The following is a 24,247-nucleotide window of genomic DNA, read 5'->3' on the forward strand; positions in this document are numbered from 1 at the left end:
CACATTTTGCCATTGGTGAATTGTTTCACAAAACTTGTAAAAATTTGCCGAGCGTCAAATAAAGTCACGGTTGCGCCAACTGGAGGTGGCAAAATGGACTCAGCCACAGTGTCCCTCAGAACCTCAAATATGAATATTGGGTGGATATAGAGGTAGGAGTGAATGCTCATAAATCTTTATACCTAACTAAAGCTAGAGATAAGTAAAAGCAATCGTGCTCTTTTTCTTTTGCAAGGTATTTATAACCCAGTTTTCTTTTTTGCAAATTCATATGCTTTATCTAGTAGTTTACTTTCTCTGTAAAGCTTTTCTTAGGGATGTTTTAAGTTCCTGGTTCCTCAGACTGTAGATCAGAGGATTCAAAAAGGGGATAAATATAGAATAAAATACCGAAGCCACTTTGTCCTCTGTGTGTTGATCGCTTACTTTTGACCGCAAGTAGTTAAAAAAACTTGTGCTGTAAAATATAAAGACCACAGTTAGGTGAGAGAAACAGGTGGAGAAAGCTTTGGATCTCATCTGCTTTGATGGGATTTTTAGTACAGTCCTGATTATAGTGATATAGGGATAAAAGGTGACCCCTAAAATGACACCGCCGAACAGTATTGCAAAAATAAAAATAAGAACTACATTGACAAGTGTGTCACTACAGGAGACCTGGAGCAACTGGGGCAGGTCACAAAAGAAACTTTGCAAAGTATTTGACTTGCAAAAAGTCAGTTTGGTTAAAAGAAGAGTGTGCACCAAGGCATGTACTGCACAAAAACCCAACATGCTGGATACAAGCTGAACACAAACTTTCCATCTCATCATTTGTATGTTGTGAAGAGGGCGGCAGATAGCAATGTATCTGTCATAGGACATCACTGCCAGCACAGATGCCTCTGATACAGCAAAAAAGAGGAAAAAGTAGAACTGAGTTATACAAGCTGGTACAGAAATGATCCTTAAACCTGTAAGTAAATCAAAGAGCATTCTTGGGACAGTGACTGAGGAGTAACTCATATCCAGACACGCCAGGGTTCCAAGGAAGAAGTACATGGGGGTGTGAAGATGGGAATCAGTGAAGATCAGGAGAAGGATGAGAAGGTTCCCAGTTACAGTCATTAGGTAGATCAGGAGAAACACCAGGAACAGAGGAAGACTTGGACGATCAGACAGTCCGTTGAGAACCAACATATACACTATTGTTTGGTTTTCCATCTCACTTTCATGATACTGATTTATTGTGAAATTCAAAACCTGAAAGGAAAACATTTTTGTGCACTGTAATTTTGGTGTTTGTTCTCTTTCAATGGAAAACAAATACGCAAGGTTATACACTAAATAATAATAAACGTTCTGTAGCAAATAATGAAAACAAGGGCCAGCAAGCTTTTGAGGTCCAAGCGGGATAGTCTTCTCCTTTACAAACCACTGGTAAAGCTCCATCTACAATATGCAGTGTTTGCAGTATACTGTATATATATATATATATATATATATATATATATATATATATAAAACTTTTTTGTGTAATCATTCCATTCATTTTACCAGTTTGTTGCTTATCTCTCCAGCTCATTGAATACTCAAGGTGAGTTCTTACAAGGGATCTATAAAGAATTTATGAAATGTCCTTCCCAGTTAATATGTTGCAGAGACGCCCTTATACTGTCCGAGCTTGCACGTCTATATGTATAGATTACCATCGTTTCTAAGAGGTTCCTGAAGTAAAATAAAACATTTTAATTTGGCTAATCTACAAACCTGTTATGGCACTCTGCAGCTCCAACCCGGCCCAAGGAAAGTCTCCCATAGGGCTCAATGGCACTCTGCAGCTCCAACCCGGCCCAAGGAAAGTCTCCCATAGGGCTCAATGGCACTCTGCAGCTCCAACCCGGCCCAAGGAAAGTCTCCCATAGGGCTCAATGGCACCCTGCAGCTCCAACCCGGCCCAAGGAAAGTCTCCCATAGGGCTCAATGGCACGCTGCAGCTCCAACCCGGCCCAAGGAAAGTCTCCCATAGGGCTCAATGGCACTCTGCAGCTCCAACCCGGCCCAAGGAAAGTCTCCCATAGGGCTCAATGGCACTCTGCAGCTCCAACCCGGCCCAAGGAAAGTCTCCCATAGGGCTCAATGGCACTCTGCAGCTCCAACCCGGCCCAAGGAAAGTCTCCCATAGGGCTCAATGGCACCCTGCAGCTCCAACCCGGCCCAAGGAAAGTCTCCCATAGGGCTCAATGGCACGCTGCAGCTCCAACCCGGCCCAAGGAAAGTCTCCCATAGGGCTCAATGGCACTCTGCAGCTCCAACCCGGCCCAAGGAAAGTCTCCCATAGGGCTCAATGGCACTCTGCAGCTCCAACCCGGCCCAAGGAAAGTCTCCCATAGGGCTCAATGGCACTCTGCAGCTCCAACCCGGCCCAAGGAAAGTCTCCCATAGGGCTCAATGGCACGCTGCAGCTCCAACCCGGCCCAAGGAAAGCCTCCCATAGGGCTCAATGGCACTCTGCAGCTCCAACCTGGCCCAAGGAAAGTCTCCCATAGGACTCAATGGCACTCTGCAGCTCCAACCCGGCCCAAGGAAAGTCTCCCATAGGGCTCAATGGCACTCTGCAGCTCCAACCTGGCCCAAGGAAAGTCTCCCATAGGGCTCAATGGCACTCTGCAGCTCCAACCCGGCCCAAGGAAAGTCTCCCATAGGGCTCAATGGCACTCTGCAGCTCCAACCTGGTCCAAGGAAAGCCTCCCATAGGACTCAATGGCACCCTGCAGCTCCAACCTGGCCCAAGAAAAGTCACCATACTGAAGCTTGAATGAATCCGAATCTTTCGTACTCGGCGCGAAAGCTGCGTAAAAGTGGTAACGGTTACGAAAAAGTCGTGCCAATTTCCGAAAAATTCGTAAAGACGCCGAAAAAAAATCGCAAAATACCGACCATTACGAAAAAAACGCAATCGGACGCATTCGGCCCGTTCGTGAGTAAGTAAATGGGCCCCTTAGACTTGAAGAAAATAAAACTTACCATAGCACCAAGTGGTGCATTGTGCTCTACTTAAGAGCAAGGGCAACGTTTAGAATGGAAGCTTCTTAAATAAACCATCCAGTTGATCTCTAGTGGTTAATTATAATTTTGAAAGACATTCCCTTTAGCCACTAGAGATATAGGCAATCCAATGTTAATGGGCAATATATAGATATAATGTTATAATAATGTATATAATACATGTATTTTTGTTTTTTGGGTGACCAGCTTCCATTTACTTTGCCCTAGGTAAAAGCCACTAAATAATGGGGACAGATGCAGTTAGGCTAATGGCACATTGTGCTTTCTCCACTGTTTCCCCCTCTACTCTGTATGTGTGAACACTCACAGGACTGTACTCTGCCTCTTATTGTGATTATGGTGAGGAATTCAACAAGAAAATGCTCCTGGTAAGGGGGTTGGTACTTTTCAGCACTTAAAGGGATTCTGTCATAATTTTTATGGATTATTTTTTTATTTCTAAATGGCACTGTTTACATAGCAAATCATTCTCTCTGCCATTTAACCTTTTTACTGCCAGCCATTTTGGTCAAAGCGGAACTTGTATTGCCAGACAGTTTTTGAACATTTTGCACTGTTTCACTTTAGGGGCCTTTCCTCAGGGGGGCTTTTATTTTACCCAGGAACACAATATATTGTTTTTTTTTTCACAACAACCTTCAGCTTTCAAAATATGGTAGAATTTTTGTGTAATTCCAATTCTGTAAAAAGATATAGGGTTCTAAATGGTGCCAATACCAAAAATATATCGTTTTATGGAGATTTCTCACTTGTATAGGGCACAAACTCCCAGCAGTACCCTACCAAATTCCCAAAGCACTGCTCCAGAAAGCTGCATACTTTAGATTTCAAGGCCAAAAATTCAACTAACAGAAGGTTTATCCAAGAAAATTGTACATTTTTGGAAAGAACAGATTCATTCTGGGGAATCCAGAATAGGTACAACTGTCTGTCTACTCCAAACTATCAAGTGGAAATGAAAAGTTATTGATTTTTATCAAAATTTATGAAATTTTTAAAAAAATTGCTTCAAAGCTTCCAGTCTATAGTATCTTATCTCCTACAGGTCATAAAGTAACCAAAAAGACCCTAAATATGAATGCCAGGGGTCCACTGAACACTTTGATGCCCAGTATGTATAGGTTTACCCAAGTATGTGGCATGTAGGGGCCCCAATGTGAACATACCCCCATATAATCTATCATTTTGGAAAGTACACATTCCCCCAAATCTAAAATGGGTACCCATGTCTTTCTACTCCAAAGTACCAAGCCGCAAAGCATTTCTAAAGTTGACAATTTTGATGATATTTCCAAAAATCCCCTCAAAGCTTCCACTTTGCAGTATCTTATCTCCCACATAGCATAAGGTACCATCATAAAACACCCTAAATATGAACGCCAGGGTCCACTGAACAGTTTGATGCCCAATATGTATAGATTTACCTAAGTATGTGGCATGTAGGGGCCCCAATGTGAACACGCCCCCATATGAGCTATTATTTCTGTTATTTTAGCTTCTTCAAAATCAACACATTTACATCATTATATGTGGGATAATGCTAGTAAAAAGTACGCTCATCCCAGAAAGCCATATATTTTTGGAAAGTACACATTCCCCCGAATCTAAAATGGCTACCTGAGTCTTTCTACTCCCGTGTCTTTCTACCACCATATGATCTATCATTTCTGTCATTTCAGCTCCAACAAAATCAACACATTTACATCATTATATGTGGAATAAAGCTAGTAAAAAGTATGCTCACCCCAGAAAATCTTATATTTTTGGAAAGTACACATTCCCCCAAATGTAAAATGGGTACCCATGTCTTTCTACTCCAAAGTACCAAGCCGCAAAGCATTTCTAAAGTTGACAATTTTTATGATATTTCCAAAAATCCCCTCAAAGCTTCCACTTTGCAGTATCTTATCTCCCACATAGCATTAGGTACCATCATAAAACACCCTAAATATGAACGCCAGGGGTCCACTGAACAGTTTGATGCCCAATATGTATAGATTTACCTAAGTATGTGGCATGTAGGGGCCCCAATGTGAACATACCCCCATATGATCTATTATTTCTGTTATTTTAGCTTCTTCAAAATCAACACATTTACATCATTATATGTGGGATAATGCTAGTAAAAAGTACGCTCACCCCAGAAAGCCATATATTTTTGGAAAGTACACATTCCCCGAATCTAAAATGGGTACTTGTGTCTTTCTACTCCCGTGTCTTTCTACCACCATATGATCTATCATTTCTGTCATTTCAGCTCCAGCAAAATCAACACATTTACATCATTACATGTGGAATAAAGCTAGTAAAAAGTATGCTCACCCCAGAAAATCTTATATTTTTGGAAAGTACACATTCCCCTGAAACTAAAATGGGTACCCGTGTCTTTCTACTCCAAAGTACCAAGCCGCAAAACTTTTCTAAATTTGGCAATTTTGATGGCATTTCCAAAAATCCCCTCAAAGCTTTGAGGGTAAATTTGAACACCAGGGGTCCACTGAACAGTTTGATACCAAATATGTATTCTCCCATTTGAGCATATGCGATAATGATTTAATTCCTTCTTAATATCGGAAAGCAATATAATTGGGTTAGTGATTATTAGTAACAAGTCGTCTGTGAATGCAACAGCTTTATATTCTATCATTTATTTCAGGCCTAAAACATCTTGAGTTTTATGCAAAGCTATTGAGAGAAATTCCATGCAAATTACATAGAGCAGTGGAGATAGGGGGCACCCCTGTCTGGTTCCATTTCTGAATTCAGGTGATCAGATAATGTGCCATCTACCCATATTTGTTCTGAAAGGACAGTATATAAGGGCATTATTTTTACTTGAAAGTTAGCAGGAAGTCCAATTGCTAGCAAAGATTTACTGAAAAATTCCAAATTTATTCACTCAAATGCCTTCTCTGTATCAAGTAAAAGGAGCAGAGAAGGTAGTTGGTCCTTGTGGCTTCAGAATGTCCAATTAATTACCTTACTGGTGTTTTCTCTTGCCTCCCTACCCATATAGCTTAAGGTCTAAATTTAGTAGGGAAATCGGTCTGTAGTTATGTCTAGCATATTGGCAACTGTTATTGTAGCAACTCCTTATCACAGCTGAAATTAATCTGGAATTATGGGAGAAATTGCATTTTTCACATTGCATTGTAGTCCTTTATTGCATTTGTAGTACCTTGTTATTAGTGATAAGCAAATTTTTTAGCTGCCCATGGATTTGCTTCAAAATTCCACTAGTGAATTTATTTGTGAAACTTCTGCAAAAATTTCGTCATTTTGCGCATTTTTCAGCGCATTTTCAAGTTGAAATGGAAGAATTCGCTCATCACTATTTGTTATCTCACTAAAGCTCAAATTATTTATCTTTAAGCAGTCTTCCAAATCATTGACTTGTGGTTAGAATGAATTGATTTGATCTTCTAGTAAATCTGATTTCATTGAAGCCTATTAAACCGTTATAGGATTCCTCAGTTTAAGTTTTTAATTGATCTGATATTTGTAGACAAATATAATTACTAATATTACTATTACTAAGAAAAATAGCACAAAATACATCTAAATTTACATACTTCCCAAGTGGCTTTTTTGAGGATTTTTTGCAGAATTAGGGCAGAAGCAGTGCCCTCATCCCTTTATTTGGTTAATATAAGATACTATATTTGGAGATGTAGCTCTTTTTCAAGACTTGCTATTGGGTTTTTGGGGATCTTCTGGGCTGATCAGATTCTTCTTAACTTACTTCCTTTATGATGGAACTTTTTGAGCTTTTTAATCACTAGGTATTTCTATGGGTGAAGACACATGGGGCTACTATCGGTAAAAGATTCAAGATTCAAATAACTTTATTAATCCCTGAGGGAAATTGCTTATGCTCGGTTACAGGTGCTCACAGTTATCTAAGAAAAGATAATAAATAAATAAAATTAAAAAAAAAACCTTCGTAAAACAATAAGTACCAACTTGTAGGAGACCACTTGTAGGTATTGCACAGGTAATAAATAAATAAAAAAAAAACTCCATAAAACAGTAAGTACCAACTTGTAGAAGACCACTTATAGGTATTGCACAGTAATCTAGTATATGTATGCAATCTAGACCTGTATTATTATATGTAATCTTGAATTTCATATTTTATTAAGAAGTACTATTACAGTTAACATATTATTTATATGGGTAAATATCAATGTCCTGTTGTGTAACAGTCCAGTGAAAAATCCACATACATGTGTGTATGAGTTACAGAGAAGAGTTGTAAATTTTTATGGCCGTTGGGAGAAAGGATCTCCTGTGGCGCTCTGTGGAACACTTGATAGTAATCATTCTCTGGCTGAAACTGCATCAGTATTGTCTATATTAGTAGCCAAGAAAATTAGCTGCTACTAGTAGCTCCATGAGTCTTCACCTTAAAGCTGCTTCTGATGGATCTAAGCTTTCATATACTGGCAGATAAGGAGAATGTTACATTAGTGAAAGGTAATGAGATTCCCCCTACAGGAAAAGTTTATAAAAATCCATCCTGTGGATGTTTATATGACAAAGGATTTGAGTGTGGATGCAAGTGTTCCTCAGAACCTCAAATATGAATATTGGGTGGATATAGAAGTAAGAGTGAATGCTAACTAACCTTTATCCTAACTAAAGCTAGAGATAAGTAAAAGCAATTGTGCTCTTTTTCTTTTGCAAGGTATTTATAACCCAGTTTTCTATATTGTCTGTTATCGTATATTCATATGCTTTATCTAGTAGTTTACTTTCTCTGTAAAGCTTTTCTTAGGGATATTTTTAGTTCCTGGTTCCTCAGACTGTAGATCAGAGGATTCAAAAAGGGGGTAAATATAGAATAAAATACAGAGGCCAATTTGTCCTCTGAGTGTTGATCACTTACATTCGACCGCAAGTAGTTAAATAAACTTGTGCTGTAAAATAAAAAGACCACAGTTAGGTGAGAGAAACAGGTGGAGAAAGCTTTGGATCTCATGTGCTTTGATGGGATTTTCAGAACAGTCCTGATTATAGTGATATAGGGATAAAAGGTGACCCCTAAAATGACATCGCCGAACAATATTACAAAAATAAAAATAATCAATACATTAATGAATGTGTCACTACAGGAGGCCTTAAGCAGTTGGGGCAGGTCACAAAAGAAACTTTGCAAGGCTTCTGACCTGCAAAAGGTCAGTTTAGTTAATAGAAGAGTGTGCACCAAGGCATGTACTGCACAAAAACCCAACATGCTGGATACAAGCTGGACACAAACATTCCAGTTCATTATCTGCATGTAGTGAAGAGGGCGGCAGATGGCAATGTATCTGTCATAGGACATCACTGCCAGCACAAAGAACTCTGATGTACCCAGAAACATAAAAAAGAAGACTTGCGTTAAACAGTTTTTCATTGAAATTACCCTTTTTTGGGTGAGTAAATCAAAGAGCATTTTTGGGACAGTGACTGAGGAGTAACCAATATCCAGACATGCCAGGGTTCCAAGGAAGAAGTACATGGGGGTGTGAAGATGGGAATCAGTGAAGATCAGGAGACAAATGAGAAGGTTCCCAATCAAAGTCATAAAGTAGATCAGGAGAAACACCAGGAACAGAGGGAGTTGAAGACTCGGAAGATCAGACAGTCCAGTGAGAACCAACATATGCACTATTGTTTGGTTTTCCATCTCCAACACATTACAACACAAACGATGGTATGGGGTGGTTATAGCTAGGGATGATTATTTTTGCCTGATACTGATTTATTGGCAAATTCAAAACATAAATGGCAAAAATTTTGGAGAATCTGCACTAGAATTTTGCCGTTTGTTTTGTTTCACTGGAAAACAAATGTGTTTTTCTGTGCTGGAAAAAACCATGAGAAAAAAGGTGAGAATAAACACTCCAAAGTATGTGGTGCAAGAAAAAATGTCCGCTGACTTCCATGTGTTTGGTAAACATGAAAACATGAGCAAAAATGGCCAATGACTCTACAATGAGTATTTGGGGAGCCCCAAGCTTGGCTGTAGCCAGGCTCTTTATTCAGACCCATCTTTTCATCTTGTATGGTACCTTTGGATTGGGGTAAAGCGGATTTTATTACCTACATAGTTCTGCAAGTTTATTTTTTTCCAAATAAGTTTTCTCCCTGTTTTTGTGGATTCACCTTCGATGTGAGTGAGGGGACTGCAGTTCCCAGAAAGCTTCAATTGCACAGGAATTAGGAGAAAGGAAATCATCCAAATAGGGGTGGTGAGAGAAAGGTGCTGAAAGGAAGTCCATTTTAGGAGTGAGACTGACTGATCCTGAAGACCAAAGATGTGGATTCTGTGATGGGGAAGGCAGAGGTCCTCCTCTGTTGTTTGAGAAGGGGACTGAACTCCAGCCAGGGTGGAGTCACCAGTTGCAAGTAAACTGTAATACACTGTAAGATATGCTCGTTTGGCGAGGTTGCCAAGCAGTAGATCTCCTCCGATATGCCTTCCTGATATGCCCACCTAGGGCCAAAGAATTGAATCAAAACAGAGACTATAGGCACAGTCAGATCGGGGACTGCATCAACAAACCAATATGGTCCCCGATCTGACGAAAAAATTAAACCTGCCTGATCAAGATCTGGACAATTTCAGGCAGGGAGGCCTGTTGGTGCCTAACTACCAAAATGGTCTAAAGGACAGGATATTGACAACTGAAACTGTCCCTTGTCTGGCTACCTTAAGACCTTCAAATTTAAGTGTCAGATTCTCCTCATATATCAGTAGCAAGCATACAGCCATACTTGGACACAGGTAATCAATATTATTGGTTTAACAGCAATCATATTGGTATGGAATGTACAATTTAACTTATGAAGGCAGACTTTGCCCAAGAAATATTATAGGTGCCCTAGTGAAAACATTGTGCCAACTACTGTAGGATCATTATTGTTGATCATCACAAACCAGGGTACTGTGAAAGTTTTACCTGCAGTTTAAGGGGTGGTTCATCTTTAAGTTAACTTTTAGTATGTTATAGAACTGCCAGTTCTAAACAATTTTTCAATTGGTCTTCATTATTTATTTTATTATATAGGTTTTTACTTATTTTCCTTCTTCTTCTGACTCTTTCCAGCTTTTTAATGGGGTCACTGACCCCAACAGCCTAAAAACCTTTGCTCTGTGACCTACAAAAAGTGAAAATAATTAAAAAACCCCACAATTAATAAAAAATGAAGACCAATTGCAAATTGTCTTGGAATATTACTTTCTACATCATTCTAAAAGTTAACGCAAAGCAGACGTTTACATTCAGTGAGCAAAAATCCTGTCATAAATAAATAAGTCTGATATTCTTTTCCTCCATACAAATACAGAAGAATCCACATATGTCTAACTGAAACATTAAAGTTTATCTTGTCTCCCATAGACACATAAAAACATTACCCTTCACAACTTATGGCAATGGTCCTAAATCTATGGGATTGACTGACTTTTAAGGGGAAGTCTGTTTAGTGAAAAGGTACTGTAGGCTTAGTGGAAGATGACATATTCTCATAAATAGACCTATAATTATAGTATACTATCACAACCATGTTTCTCTACTGTAGCTCATTTTATAAACAAATGATTACTTTGTATAAATATACAAGGGGACCAAGCAATAAACTCTCTGATGCGGTGGGTCCTTCCAGCAGAAATAAGGGAAACCATTTCAGTTAGAAGAAAGGAGGTTCCATCTTAAGATGTGTAGATGTTTTTCCTTATTTAATTTGTAGCCAAAAGATGTTCACCAGAAGATGACCATTGAATCCTGTGGCCAAAATACCTGTCTGCTCCAACCTTTATCAGGACACCAAGGTGTTTAGCACTGGGAAAATCTTTTCAAAATGCTTTATTTCATAAATTTTACCAACGTTTTGGCTCCTGCTTGGGGCTTTTGTTTTTCAAGGTTGGAAACATACCTCTGCAATGGTGCATGGTGACGGGCTCTATGAAAGCCAGGGCAACCTTCAGAAAAGAAGTTCTTAAATAAACCATCCAATTGATCTCTAGTGGGTAATTATGATGTTGAAATACATTTACTTTAGCCTCTATAGATCTAAGAAATTCAATGCCAATGGGAAATATATATTTTTGATAATTTAGCATAAAAAATAAAATAAATATATATTTATTTTATGTTGGGGGTGTTACAAAGACCAATTAAAAGGAACTTAAGCTTAAAGTGTACCTATCACCCCCGTATTACTTCCCCCACCAGGCAAGTGATGAGCAAATTTTTTTCCCAGGCATGGATTCTCAGCGAATTTCCGCATTTCGCCATTGGGGAATTGTTTTGTCAAACTTTGCGGAAAAATTTGTTGCGTATCAAAAGAAGCCGCGGTCATGTCAAAATAGGCGTGTCCGTTTCAAATTGGGTGTGGTCGCAGCAAAACAGACACAAAAAAAACACACGGGTGACAAAAAGTCTTGCGACAAACACCTTTCGAGAATTTTTCGCTGTTTTGCAAATGTTATGGTTGTTTTGTTAACTTTTTGTCGAAGCAAAACGGGACAGATTCACTCATCACTAGTGCAGGCTAATAGAGCCTGCACTCCGTTTGGGGTAAACAATAGCTTTTCTTGAAAAAAATAGCCACTGCATGAGGAGGGAGCTCCCTATTTGGGCAGCCATGTTGTTTGGTGCATCTCCTACTTGCTCCTTATGGGTATGCTGAGATAGAAGCAGTGGAAGCTTCCTCCCGGTGCAGGTAGCCTAGCACTGTTTTTGGCACTGTTTCCCCCAACTGGAGCGTGGGCTCTATCAGCCTGCACCTCCAGTGGGGGGAAACAATATGGGGGTGATAGTTACACACACTGTAAGTGAAGACTCCTTAAGTGGAAAGCACAAAAAAAAGTGCGCAAACTGCTGTGTTTTTGGCTAATTTTTATTCTGCTGGCACTGTATCAATTATCTAATTATAAACTGTTCATTTTTAATAAGTATTTGGGGAATGTACCTACTTATATTATTAGAAGTGTTGTTGGGGGAAATACAGTTGACTTTCAATTGACTTTCTGCCTTGAGTATTTTACTTAACTTCTTTATACTATATAAAGCCAACATTTATATTTAGCAATGACTACCGTATATACTCGAGTATAAGCCGATCCGAATATAAGCCGAGGTACCTAATTTTACCTAAGAAAACTGGAAAAACGTATTGACTCGAGTATAAGCCTAGGGTGGGAAATGCAGCAGCTACTGCTAAGTTTTAATAATCGAAATAAATACCAATAAAATTACATTAATTGAGGCATCAGTGGGGTATATGTTTTTCAATATTTATTTCAAAGAAAAACAGTAAACTAGCTCTGTAAGCGGAGAAGAGGTTCAACAAAAACAATATGAGTACTACCCCACGCTCATTGCGCATTGGCAAACTGGCAGCAGACCCAGTCCCGGAGGGATGTAAGGGGAAATAAGTATTGCTAGTGGGAGCCTAGGCCAGGGCACTGGAGGGTCTGGTTGCAGTTGGCCTAATTTGCACACAAAGGAGAGAGGGTGCTAGTCTAGAGGGGCCCATGGCTCCCGACTCGAGTATAAGCCAAGGGTGACTTTTTTCAGCACATTTTTGGGTGCTGAAAAACTAGGCTTATACTCGAGTATATACAGTACTTTCTATACCTTGAGCCAGATTAAGACAGACTAGAAGCGCAAGGCCATATTGCAGTCCCAGGAATCTCCTAACCTTCTTCCCTGGAAGTCACTTAAGCTACAGGGCTGCTACTGTCCACCCAATCTGAATTCAGTCCTGTAGAACAAATGTAGTACTGTATTTAGAGTAAGGTATTCTAGGAGAGAGTTGTGCTTTGGGGTGCACCGGGGAATGGGGGGCAACATGCAAAGTTCAGGAAAACAGGAACTCTGTAAAAGTCATTAGGACTTTGTAAGTCATGGTTTATATACAATTACATTGTAGGTTAGAAAGATCATGAGGTTTGCGAATGCAAGTGTGTATTGACACAGGGGAACCCTAAAGATGCCACCACCCTTGGTGGTGACAGAAGCTCCAAGGTTCCCACTAAGGGCAATGTTAATAGACACCGCAGACTTGCACCTAAATAATCATACGGAATTTTGATGTTGTTTAATGTCATTTATTCTTCCAGTCTATCCAAAGATTTTTCATTTTCTGTAAAGTTTTTTTTAAGGATATTTTGAGCTCCTGGTTCCTCAGACTGTAGATCAGAGGATTTAAAAAGGGGGTTAATATTGCATAAAATACAGATGCTATTTTGTCCTCCATATGTTGATCATTTGCATTTGTGCGAAAGTAGTTGAAGAAAGTAGTAGTGTAAAATATAAAGACCACAGTTAGATGGGAGGAGCAGGTGGAGAAAGCTTTGGATCTCATCTGCTTTGATGGAATTTTCAGTACAGTTCTGATTATAGTTATATAGGGATAAAGGGTGACCCCTAAAATTACACCACCGAACAGTATTCCACAGAGAAATATTAGCAATAGATTGATGAATGTGTCACTACAGGAGGCCTGAAGCAACTGAGGAAGATCACAAAAGAAACTTTGCAAAACATTTGAGTGGCAATAGGTCAGTTTAGTTAAAGAAAGAGTGTGCACCAAGGAGTCTACTGCACTAAAAAGCAACACACCTGATACAAACTGAACACAAACTTTCCAGTTCATTATCTGCATGTAGTGAAGAGGGCGGCAGATGGCAATGTATCTGTCATAGGACATCACTGCCAGTACAGACATTTCTGATATATCAAAAAAGAGGAAAAAGTAGAACTGAGTTATACAAGCTGGTACAGAAATGATTCTTCTTTCTCTGAGTAAATCAAAGAGCATTCTTGGGGCAGTGACTGAGGAGTAACTCATATCCAGACATGCCAGGGTTCCAAGGAAGAAGTACATGGGGGTGTGAAGATGGGAATCAGTAAAGATCAGGAGAAGGATGAGAAGGTTCCCAGTCAGAGTCATAAGGTAGATGAGGAGAAACACCAGGAACAGAGGAAGCTGAAGACTCGGAAGATCAGACAGACCAGCGAGAACCAACACATACACTGTTGTCTGGTTTTCCATCTCACTTTGGTAATGCATATACGGATGAACAGTCACATAACAATGATAATACATTAAAAGCAAAAACAATTGTATTTAGCAGTTATGGTATATGGTATTTAATTTTCTCTCAGTCAAGGCCAATTAATTCCGTCCAGGATGTGCCATCTATATACATACTTTAAAAAATGGTAAACTACTTATACCCTTATTGGGACTAAGGCAGATTCTAGGGGTACATCTGAATAAGAAACTTGCTGTAGCAAACAGTTCCAGTCAGTAGCAGCAATGGGCAGCAAGGTTTTTGAGCTGTATTAAAGGGGGTATAGATTCAAGAGAAGAGAGGGCAAGTCTTTCCCTTTACAAAGAACTGGTAAAGGAAAAATGCAATGCAGTTTTGGTCTTCACTCCTCAATCAAGGGTTAGGATAGAGTCCAAACAAGAGTGACTTAGCTGGTTAAGGTGTATGGAAGGGTATGGGGGAGTATGTCCCAAACTGGAATGTTTAAACATGAGAATAAATGTATAAATATGTAAGGGGGCCACACAATAAACTCTCTGATACCTTAAGTATGGGTAGATCTTTCCAACAGATCAAGAGAATCCAATGAGATGACAAGAAAAAAGGTTCAGTCTTGATATGTAAAAATATGTTTTACAGTGAGACCTGTGAAGTTATGAGAAGATCTCCCTGAATTATTTGTCTCTTAGTTGGGATCTTAGTTGAGAAAAAGGAAATACTTTTTTCAAATTTGAATTATTATATTAAAATGGGGATATAAGTCTATATGAGCCTTCCCATAATTCAGAGCTTTCCGGAGTACTGTGGTGCTCTGCTCAGGGCACTATAATGTATATATGTAAAGCAACTGGGTAAGAAGGAAAATGTTTTGCACAGTGTGAATGAATAACATAAAAAGAATATCCAATTTTATTACAAACATTTGGAAACAGATTGAGAAAGGTATCTGCTTAAAATAACCATGATTGTGTCATAAAATAAAGGCACTGCAGCTTACAAACACATTGCCCACCGGTAAATAGAACAATACCTTTCCTAATTTACCTTTAAAACCAAATACCTTTAGAACCAAAGTTCATTCTTCCAAAAAGTCACCAAACATATATTGCACAACCCTGTTCAGTTGCATCGGGGTAAAGAGTTTTTGTTGATAACTGTTTCTCCAGTTCACGATGCTCAGGTTGGAAGGTATTTAAAAATCTAGAACATCGGATGGGGAAAGCCCATATTTTTGGTTGGTTTGTTGGTGAAACTGAGACTTACCGCTATACAAAGCAATGCATTGTGACATGTTCTACATGGAAGGCCGAGCAACCTCAGTTTCAGAAAAGTTGTTCCTAAATAAACCATCCGATTGCTCTCTAGTGATTAATTATAATCCTGAAATGCATTCACTGTAGTCTATAGAGATCTAGCAAATCCAATGTCCCTTGGTTCCTTCATTGACTACTGCTTGGCCAATTCGGGTAAACTTTTTACTAAAGATAAAAACTAATCAGCATTGACAGATATACATTTCAATAAGCATGTGAAATCCAAAGACTTCTGATAAATGATAAATTGAATATATTATTGCACTGAACATAGTCATGAGATCATAATACTAACGGTTATGGTTTTTAATTTTTTACAATAAGTTGTTTTTTAGAGCTACAAAGAAAAATAGTGATTTATTAAATAAAAAATCCATGAAAAGAAAAAACTTGTCCATTTTAAAGCTGTTGAGGTCATGTAGTGTCACGGTCGGCACCCAATACCAGAGCAAGTGCCAAGCACCCTGGTCTCAGCTCGTGCTTCACCAGTAGCGTGACCGCCTTTGGCTTCGGGAGGAGCCCTCCGCTACTCGGATGCCACCTGGACTTATACGAGAGGTGCAAAGCAGGAGTTCTGGCTAGCAATGGGGCACGACTGTAGAAAGTCAGTTAGGCCGAAGATCACGGTACAAATAGGGTTAAACAAGGTCGTCGTCAGGCAGGCTAGGTCGGGGCGGGCAGCAATCTAGGATAGTCAGACAGGCAAGGGTCAAACCGGGTAATCAATACAGCAGGATGAGACGAAATCGTAGTCAAGGTACAAGCCGAGGTCAGATATGGAATAATCAGAATAGTCAGGAGCAGGCCGGGTCAAAAACAGAAAAACACAGCTGGAACAGGCTCAGGAAGGCACCAGAATCAAACTCTATCACAGGCAATGAGTAACAAAGAAAAGCCCTTTAAATAATTCAAATTTGGCGCCATTGCGCGCTGACGTCATGCACCATGCGTCATGACGTCATCCGTCAGCGCGCCTGCGCCTTTAACTATGCGGAAGTGCGCGCGCTCGCACACTATGAAGGAGCCGGCTTAGAGAGAGACCGGCGCGGCGGGCGTCCCCGCCGCGCTGGTAAGTTCTTTTTTATTACATTACCCCCCTCTCTAGGGGGGGCCACTGGACCCCCAGGCTTTTCAGGAAACCTTGAATGGAATTGCTTCCTGAGGCGATCAGCCTTGATGTCATCCACTGAAACCCAGGAGTTCTCCTCAGGACCGAAGCCTTTCCACCTGGTGAGATATTGTAACTTACCTCTCACCAGGCGGGAATCGAGGAACTCCTGGATCTCGTACTCAGGCTGACCTTCAACCAACACTGGGGGAGGAACAGACAGACCACGAGTATTAGAAGCAGGTTTTAGAAGAGAAACATGAAAGGTATTAGCAATCTTGAAATTAGGAGGTAACTGAAGACGGACAGAAGAAGGGTTAACTATAGCAATGATGGGATATGGACCGATGAACCTGGGACCCAGTTTGGGAGAGGGAACCTTCAATTTAATATTTTTGGTAGATAACCACACCAAATCCCCTACCTTGTACTGGGGAGCCTCCCTACGGGATTTGTCAGCAGCTCTTTTCTGGGTTAGAGAAGCTGCAGACAGAGAATCATGAACTGATGACCATATTTCAGAAAATTTTAAGACAGAGGAATTGGCAGAGGGTACCGGGGAATTAGAGCCAGAAAAAGAAAATGCTTTGGGGTGCAAACCATAAACGACAAAAAACGGAGACCTCCCTGAGGAGGAATGGGTAGCATTATTGTACGCAAATTCTGCCCACGGAAGCAGTTCGGACCATGTGGACTGATTATCGGATACATAGCACCTGAGATACTGCTCGAGGGACTGGTTTACCCTTTCGGTTTGACCATTAGTTTGGGGGTGATAGGCAGAGGAAAAAGACAATTCTGTACCAACCAAAGAACAGAGAGCACGCCAAAACTTAGAAACAAACTGAACCCCCCTGTCAGAAACAATATTTTCTGGAAACCCATAAATTTTAAAAATATGTGTAATGAATAAGTCAGCCAAAACCTTAGCAGAAGGGAGATGTGGAAGTGGCATAAAATGAGCCATCTTACTGAACCTATCGACCACCACTCAAATCACAGTCTTACCCTGGGAAGGAGGTAACTCCACAATAAAATCCATAGAAATGTGAGACCATGGTTTTACTGGGATGGGTAAGGGATTTAACAGACCCTGGGACAGATGATGAGATGACTTAGAGCGTTGGCAGACTGCACAGGAGTTGACAAAAGTCTTAGCGTCCAATTTAAAGTTAGGCCACCAAACATGACGGGACAATAAAGAAATGGTCTTAGCGATACCTGGATGACCTGCTACTTTGGAATCATGAACCTCTCTCAAAACTTGTTCCCTAAGTTCTTCAGGAACAAACTATTTACCTGATGGGGTTTCAACAGGGGCAGAGGATTGTAAAGGGGACAATAGGGAAGAGAGATCGGACTCTAAGGTTGCAACAACAATCTCCCTGGGAATGATGGGAGTACATTCACTAGGGTCGGAGGAAACCGAATTGAAACTCCTAGAGAGTGCATCAGCCTTGACATTTTTTGAACCAGGCCTAAAAGTAATGACAAAATTGAACTTTGAAAAGAATAAAGCCCATCTGGCTTGTCTTGGGTTCAAGCGTTTAGCGGACTCAATATAAAGCAAATTCTTATGGTCAGTATAGACCATCACCGGATGCTTGGCCCCCTCTAGAAGATGACGCCATTCCTCAAAGGCTAATTTGACCGCCAACAACTCCCTGTTCCCTATATCATAATTTACCTCTGCGGGTAGAAACTTGGTCATCGGGTGTCTCTGAGAAAAGACCGCCCCAGCTCCCACCTCAGAGGCATCTACCTCTACAATGAACGGGAGTGCAGAATCGGGGTATTTAAGGAAAGAGGCAGAACTGAACTCTTTCTTGAGAGTTTCAAAAGCTTGTACGGCCTCAGGAGACCACAAGCTGGGATCAGCGCCCTTCTTAGTTAAATTCGTGATAGGGGCTACAATAAGAGAAAATTTTTTAATAAATTGACGATAATAATTAGCGAAACCAAGAAACCTTTGCACTGCACGTAAAGAAAGAGGTTGTGCCCAATCCAGGACAGCTTTCACCTTACCTGGATCCATTTCTAGACCCTTGCTGGTAATAATGAACCCCAAAAACTGGATAGAAGAGACTTCAAAGGTACATTTCTCTAGTTTCGCATACAAATTATTCTCTCTTAGTCTCTTTAGGACCTCACAAACATGATTACGATGTTCAACTATATTAGAAGAGAAAATTAGAATATCGTCTAGGTAGACCACTACGGATACCCCCAACAAGTCACGAAAGATATCATTGACAAATTCTTGAAAATCTGCAGGGGCGTTACAGAGCCCAAAGGGCATTACTAAATACTCGTAGTGGCCGTCCCTGGTGTTAAAAGCAGTCTTCCACTCATCTCCCTCTCTAATACGAATGAGGTTGTATGCACCCCTGAGATCAAGTTTGGTAAAAACTTTGGCGCCTTTGACCTGGTCAAATAATTCGGAAATGAGAGGAAGGGGGTAGCGGTTTTTCACAGTGACCTTATTTAGACCTCTGTAGTCAATACAGGGACGAAGACCACCATCCTTCTTACCCACAAAGAAAAACCCCGCACCTGCAGAAGAGCTAGAGGGCCGGATAAAACCCCTTTCGAGATTTTCTTGGATATACTCCCTCATAGACTGGGATTCAGGTAGGGAAAGAGGATAAGTACGACCACAAGGAGGGGAAGCACCTGGAACCAGATCAATGGGACAGTCATACCGTCTGTGTGGAGGTAGGGTCTCGGCAGCTTTTTTAGAAAAAACATCTCTTCAACATAGAAATTGTTCACACATAAGGATAAAGATACAGTTTTCTTATTTACTACACCAGACCCTAAAGGTCTTTTGTCCACCGTTAATAACCTCATGGGAACACTTAGAGGGACCACAGGAATGCCATGTTTAGCAGCCAACGTGGCCTCAATAAAGTTACCCTCTGCCCCAGAGTCCACGAAAGCGGACAAGTTAATGGAGCCCGTAGGCCAAGACAGTTTGACCGGTAGCTGAACCTTGGAGGCAAATTGGGGAGAGGAAACGCCTGCACCCAAATGAAGCTCCCCTTCTTCATTTAGGCTTGGGCGTTTCCCGGCCTCTTGGTGCATTGTTTGAGAAAATGACCCTTGTCCCCACAATATATACATAACCCAAAGGTCCGCCTGCGTGTCTTTTCCTCAGGAGAGAGATGGCATAGGCCTAGTTGCATAGGCTCCTCCTGAGGTGGAGACACAGGGGAAGCCGAAGACTTAACATTGGTCACTAAGTCAGGTCTTACATAAGTAGCCCCAGAGTAATTAGTATGACCCCTTTCACTCCTTCTTTCCCTTTGTCTCCTATCAATCTGGATGGCTAGGGACATGAGATCATCCAGACTGGACGACAAGGGGTAATTCACCAAGCTATCTTTAATAGAGTCGGATAGCCCGATACGGAACTGACTGCGCAGGGCCGCATCGTTCCACTCGGTTTCTCCTGCCCACCGGCGGAACTCTGTGCAGTATATCTCTGTATCCCGTCTCCCTTGGCGCAGATTACGAATCGCCGAATCGGCTGATGATGCACGATCCGGGTCATCTTAAAGAACTGCCATAGTATCAAAGAATACATCGAGGGAAAAACGGGCAGGATCAGAGGGAGGCAGTCTAAGGGCCCAAACTTGGGGATCCCCTACTAGAAGGGTCATAACAAATTTTACTTTTTCCACACCAGAAGGGAAAGAATGAGGGAAAAGCTAAGATATAGTTTACACGCCTCTTTTAAGACAAAAAACTTTGACCTGTCCCCAGAGAATTTCTCGGGGAATGCAATCTTAGGCTCCTGGGGCCTATAGGTGTTACTTCCCATAGCAGATGCCCCCACAGAAGGGGAAAAACTAGGGACAGGTTGCTGCTGCGGAGATTGCGTAGTCTCCAGCTGGCGGGTTAGATTGTGGAAACCCTGCAGGAGATAATTCTGCTTTTGCTCCTGATCCTCCAAGCGCTGTAGCAGGGCAGTAAGAAGTGCTTCAGTAGTAGCAGAAGGAGTGGGAGGAGCAGCAGCGGACTCAACGTGATCTTGGTCCTCCATGGCCCGTGATAATGTCACGGTCGGCACCCAATACCAGAACTAGTGCCAAGCACCCTGGTCTCAGCTCGTGCTTCACCAGTAGCGTGACCGCCTTTGGCTTCGGGAGGAGCCCTCCGCTACTTGGATGCCACCTGGACTTATACGAGAGGTGCAAAGCAGGAGTTCTGGCTAGCAATGGGGCACGACTGTAGAAAGTCAGTTAGGCCGAAGATCACGGTACAAATAGGGTTAAACAAGGTCGTCGTCAGGCAGGCTAGGTCGGGGAAAAGCCCTTTAAATAATTCAAATTTGGCGCCATTGCGCGCTGACGTCATACGCCATGCGTCATGACGTCATCCGTCAGCGCGCCTGCGCCTTTAACTATGCGGAAGTGCGCGCGCTCGCACACTATGAAGGAGCCGGCTTAGAGAGAGACCGGTGCGGCGGGCGTCCCCGCCGCGCTGGTAAGTTCTTTTTTATTACATGTAGAAGTCAATAGGAGCTGACCTTTTTCCAACTGGAAGTTCTTTCTTGGTTTCTTTTTTTGGATTTCAGACACTTTCATTAAAAAAAACAACAATTTTTTGTAGATTTCGAATTTTTCATGGATTACTTTTGTCACTTTTTTCATTCATGCTTTTCCTAAATGGCAGTTTTAATAAATTATGGGGCATTTGTGTCTTTAAAACCACAAAAATCACTGTAACTGGGATCTTTGAGCCAATGTCTGCTCAGGAGGTTGGGGGAAAAAAGCCTGGACTATATATATATTTTATATACTCACCATGAACTTCCCATTTTACTCTTTTGTAAAACGCGGGTAGTGACTTTTTTGGTACACACAACTTTTTTTAATGCGACAGCGCCCAATTTGAGGCAAACGCGGCTTTTTTTTTACATGCAGCAATTTTTTTTGTGGCAAATTTTCACTACCACTGAAAGTCAAAAGGTGGAATGTGATTGGCTGTTGGTGTCTCTGCCCAGTTTTTCTAAGTTTGAACTGCAAATACCCAGTGACTAACTTTTAACAACCTTGGAATTAATACTTAAATAATAGCATCAGTTTAAATAAAAGCCAATGAAATTTAATGGCTGTTGGTGGCTCAACTCACTTTTTCTAACCTTTAACCTTAGTCCCCAGTGAACAAGTGTAACACATTTGGTGACTCTTGCATTAAATTTGTGAGAATGGCAAGTGTTTCCCCACAAAAGAAATGTGATTGGCTGTTGGTGTCTCTCTTTTTCCAACCCTGAATATGTAGTCACTCAGTGACAGATTGGGAAAAGTTTGGGTATCCTGGCATAAATAGTGTGAGAAAGGCAGCATTTTGAATATAAACCAGTGAAATTCAATTAGTGAAATCTGATTGGCTGTTGGTGGCTCTGCCCACTTTTTCTAACCTTTAACCTTAGTCCCCCAGTTTTGACACACTGGTATAAGAATGGCAGCACTTTAAATTTCCCCATTTTATGAAATAAATCTGATTGGTTGCCTGTGGCTCCACCCACTTTTTTTTGAAAATTTTGAATTATTGTCACTCCAAAGTTTGGGGACCCTGGTGTAAATAGTATAAGAATGGCAGCAAAAAACTTCAATAGGTAAATTCTGATTGGCTGTTGGTGTCTCCACCGACTTTTTCAAACCTTAAAAAAACCTTAATGTTAATATTTAAAGAAAGTAATTAATATATAATTCTAACTAGCTTAATATTTCAATAAATTAAGGCTTTTTTTAGACCACACCCACAGCTGTGATTGAGCAAGAATGGACATTGTTGTTGAAATCATCCATTAAAGAGACTAAGATACTTACGTCTAAAGCCGCTCCTTGCAATTCCACATTTGTTTTAGAATTCTTTTTATTGAAGGAATCTGTATTACAGGTGCATCATATTGCACTTATGTGTGTATATTAAAAAAAAACAAAACATCAAAAACAGAGAACAAATAAACTTAATATCGAGTAGATCCAACCTGAGTCATTTTATCATTAGCAGTATAAACATTAAAGTACATAGGTATCATCAAAATAGGGTTGGCGGGGCAAGATTCATGCTTTTGGGTATACGGGGGAAAAAGTGAGGAGGAACGGCCTAAGCTGGGCTGGATTAAGGTATGTCTTCAACTTCTATTCATGGACCCCAAACCTTTTCAAATTCATGTGGGCAGCCTCTCCTCATATATATCAATTGGTATAGTGGGATGCCTTTTTTGATTCAGGTTGTGTGTTATCTACTTGGGCATCCAAGTTAATGGTCCACCACCCAAGCCAGGGAGGCCCCACATTGTCTTCAATCCCCTAAACAAACCCCCATCCCGAACATGTACGTCCGCACAGCATCCTTCCAAATTTCAAACTTCTACCCATGCCATGGTGCTGCCCGCTCCAGTATCCCCTGGCAGGACTAGACTAATAGGGCCCAGAAGGGCCAAGGACCACCGGGTTTTCTCCTGGTGCCCCACGAGTCCAGTCTGACACTGCTCAGCATGTGGAATTGTGGCAAGTGTGTATTGACACAGGAGAACCCTAAAGATACCACCACCGGTGGTGGTGGCAGAAGCTCCAAGGTTCCCACTAAGGGCAGTGTTAATAGACACCGCAGACTTGCACCTAAATAATCAGATGGAATTTTGATGTTGTTTAATGTCATTTATTCTTCCAGTCTATCCAAGCAATTTCATTTTCTGTAAAGCTTTTTTTACGGATATTTTGAGCTCCTGGTTCCTCAGACTGTAGATCAGAGGATTTAAAAAGGGGGTTAATATTGCATAAAATACAGATGCTATTTTGCCATCCATATGTTGATCATTTGCATTTGTGCGAAAGTAGTTGAATAAGGTAGTACTGTAAAATAAAAAGGCCACATTTAGATGAGCAAAGCAGGTGGAGAAAGCTTTGGATCTCATCTGAGTTGATGGAATTCTCAGTACAGTTCTGATTATAGTAAAATAAGGATAAAAAGTGACCCCAAAAATGATACCACCGAACAGTATTCCACAAAGAAATATAAGCAATACATTAATGAATGTGTCACTACAGGAGGCTTCGAGCAACTGGGGCAGGTCACAAAAGAAACTTTGCAAAACAACAGAACTGCAAAATGTCAATTTAGTTAAAAAAAGTGTGTGCATCAAGGAATATACTGCACAAAAAATCAACAGGCCTAATACACACTGAAAGCAAACTTTCCAGGTCATTATCTGCATATAGTGAAGAGGGCGGCAGATAGCAATGTATCTGTCATAGGACATAACCGACAGCACAAACATCTCTGATACATCAAAAAAGAGGAAAAAGTAGAACTGAGTTATACAAGCTGGTACAGAAATGACCCTTATATCACTGAGTAAATCAAAGAGCATTCTTGGGACAGTGGTTGAGGAGTAGCCCATATCCAGACATGCCAGGGTTGCAAGGAAGAAGTACATGGGGGTGTGAAGATGGGAATCAGTGAAGATCAGGAGAAGGATGAGAAGGTTCCCAGTCAGAGTTATAAGATAGATGAGGAGAAACACCAGGAACAGAGGAAGCTGAAGACTCGGAAGATCAGACAGACCAGCGAGAACCAACACATACACTATTGTCTGGTTTTCCATCTCACTTTGGTAATGCATATAAGGATGAACAATCACATAATAATGATAATACATTAAAAGCAAAACCATTGATTGAGTGGTTATGGTATATGATATTTAATTTTCTC

The 24,247-nt window shown here is 40.8% G+C and overlaps 3 protein-coding genes across 3 annotated transcripts; all 3 read right to left on the reverse strand.

Annotated features, from left to right (window-relative positions):
• Positions 1-288: 288 nt before the first annotated feature.
• On the reverse strand, positions 289-1,257 carry LOC116407777 (olfactory receptor 1019-like). Its single transcript, XM_031893795.1, has one exon. The coding sequence runs from the start codon at positions 1,255-1,257 to the stop codon at positions 289-291; it is 969 nt and encodes a 322-aa protein (XP_031749655.1).
• Positions 1,258-7,798: 6,541 nt separating this feature from the next.
• Positions 7,799-8,719, reverse strand: LOC105948384 (olfactory receptor 5B12-like). Its single transcript, XM_031893796.1, has one exon. The coding sequence runs from the start codon at positions 8,717-8,719 to the stop codon at positions 7,799-7,801; it is 921 nt and encodes a 306-aa protein (XP_031749656.1).
• Positions 8,720-9,315: 596 nt separating this feature from the next.
• On the reverse strand, positions 9,316-24,140 carry LOC116407778 (olfactory receptor 1019-like). Its single transcript, XM_031893797.1, has 5 exons — positions 23,525-24,140; positions 18,545-18,691; positions 16,944-17,002; positions 10,920-11,017; positions 9,316-9,529 (listed from the first exon to the last, which is right to left on the reverse strand). Exons 1-5 carry the CDS (start codon positions 24,138-24,140, stop codon positions 9,316-9,318), a joined length of 1,134 nt encoding a protein of 377 aa, XP_031749657.1.
• Between the last annotated feature and the right edge of the window lie 107 nt (positions 24,141-24,247).

This window comes from Xenopus tropicalis, chromosome 9 (genome assembly GCF_000004195.4).
Source record: "Xenopus tropicalis strain Nigerian chromosome 9, UCB_Xtro_10.0, whole genome shotgun sequence".
NCBI lineage: Eukaryota > Metazoa > Chordata > Amphibia > Anura > Pipidae > Xenopus > Xenopus tropicalis.